This window comes from Austrofundulus limnaeus, unplaced genomic scaffold (genome assembly GCF_001266775.1).
Source record: "Austrofundulus limnaeus strain Quisiro unplaced genomic scaffold, Austrofundulus_limnaeus-1.0 Scaffold89, whole genome shotgun sequence".
NCBI lineage: Eukaryota > Metazoa > Chordata > Actinopteri > Cyprinodontiformes > Rivulidae > Austrofundulus > Austrofundulus limnaeus.
The window spans coordinates 1,947,869-1,949,676 of NW_013952491.1; the positions used below are offsets into that span (position 1 = coordinate 1,947,869).

Here is a 1,808-nt window from a genome sequence, read left to right on the forward strand (position 1 = left end):
TGAGTGTTCAGGCAGGAGAGTGTTCAGGCAGGAGAGTGTTCAGGTGTGTGAGTGTTCAGGTGAGAGAGTGTTCAGGCAGGAGAGTGTTCAGGTGTGTGAGTGTTCAGGCANGAGAGTGTTCAGGCAGGAGAGTGTTCAGGTGTGTGAGTGTTCAGGTGAGAGAGTGTTCAGGCAGGAGAGTGTTCAGGTGTGTGAGTGTTCAGGCATGAGAGTGTTCAGACGTCAGTGTTCAGGTGAGAGTGTTCAGGTGTGTGAGTGTTCAGGCATGAGAGTGTTCAGACGTCAGTGTTCAGGTGAGAGTGTTCAGGTGTGTGAGTGTTCAGGTGTGTGAGTGTTCAGGTGTGTGAGTGTTCAGGTGTCTGTGTTCAGGTGTGAGTGTTCAAGCGTGAGAGTGTTCAGATGGGAGTGTTCAGGTGGGAGATTATTCAGGTATGTGTGTGTTCAGACGTCAGTGTTCAGGTATGTGTGTNTCAGGTATGTGTGTGTTCAGACGTCAGTGTTCAGGTATGTGTGTATTCAGACGTCAGTGTTCAGGTATGTGTGTTCAGGTGTGAGCGTTCAGGTGTCTGTGTTTAGGTGTGAGTGTTCAGGTGTGTGTGTTTAGGTGTGAGTGTTCACGTGTGTACCTGCAGCTCGCTGAAAAGCCTCTATGGCTTTGTCGATGCCGGCGGTCCCGGAGCGGTCCTGTCTCGCTCCGATCTGCGTGTGCAGAGCTCCGATGTTGAACAACACACTGCCTTTCTCGAAGGCCAGCGAACGCTGAGAGGACGGGACGCCCGTCAGAGAGTCGTACCTGAGACAGAAGACATTTACATAAAGACTAACTTCTACACATTAATTTATTTATACTTGTTTCCAGTCAGGTGTATCAAACCCCAGAAATGGAACATTTTATAGAAGTTGTTTTGTTTGTTTGTTTATTTGCTGTGTGGTCCATCCCCTAGTGCAGGTAATTTAACAGCATATCGTACCAGTGGAAATGAACACCCAGGTTCTTGTGAGCAGAGAAGAAGCGCTGGTCCAGGTAGTACAGCTGGTTGTAGTACTCCATCAGCAGCTCCAGACCAGCCTGGTTCCTGCTGGGCGTGCGCATCGCCTGAAACCCCAACAAAACGAAACCCAGAAACATTTTCACAGACGATTCCACTCAGTCAGAAACGTTACGGTCAGTTTGTTTTCAGGATCTGCTGCAGGAGGACTCTGATGTTCTCCAGCCAGGATCCAGGAGGATGAAAGAACATCATGAACCTGTCTGAGCTCCATCAGCTCCTTGATCTCCCCGTCATACAGACCGCTGTCCTCTCCGTAGTGCTCGCAGATGAAATCCTACACACAAAAATTAAGATTTTATTTAAGAATTCTTTGACAGAGGTCCTCATTCCACTAAAAAATGTCAAGTTTAATAACAGAAATGAGGATAATGATTGATAATCTACCTCTATCATGTGCGTTATCAAACTTTATGAGGATAATTTGATTTCATTTGATATAAAATCAATAAAAAAAAACACCACTAAAATCTACCTGGATAGGAAGAGTGAAGTCCACCTCTTTGGTTTCTTTCAGGCCAAGTGGGATCATGGGAACATTGATGGCCTCACTGGTTAGAAAACAAACGTGTGTTATTTATCACACGTAAACATCCAGCAGGTGTAGAAACACGAGACAAGTCAGCGCTGCCATCTGCGCATCTTAAACCCCATTGGGGGGCTCAGCTCTCTGCTTCATCCTGCTAATAAGCTAAAGTTAAAGCCAAGTATTAGCAATTACCCTCCCCAAATAACTCCCCCTCCCCCCACCACACACAC

At 46.7% G+C, this 1,808-nt stretch overlaps 1 protein-coding gene across 1 annotated transcript in view; it reads right to left on the minus strand.

Moving 5' to 3' along the window:
- LOC106520252 (rhophilin-1) overlaps positions 1 to 1,600 on the minus strand; it is a gene marked incomplete at its 5' end in the record, with an annotated part of 11,894 nt that extends 10,294 nt beyond the window's left edge. Inside the window, 4 exon segments of the mRNA XM_014012226.1 lie at positions 627 to 793; positions 972 to 1,096; positions 1,249 to 1,326; positions 1,525 to 1,600. Coding sequence (XP_013867680.1) covers positions 627 to 793; positions 972 to 1,096; positions 1,249 to 1,326; positions 1,525 to 1,600 — 446 coding nt within the window.
- Between the last annotated feature and the right edge of the window lie 208 nt (positions 1,601 to 1,808).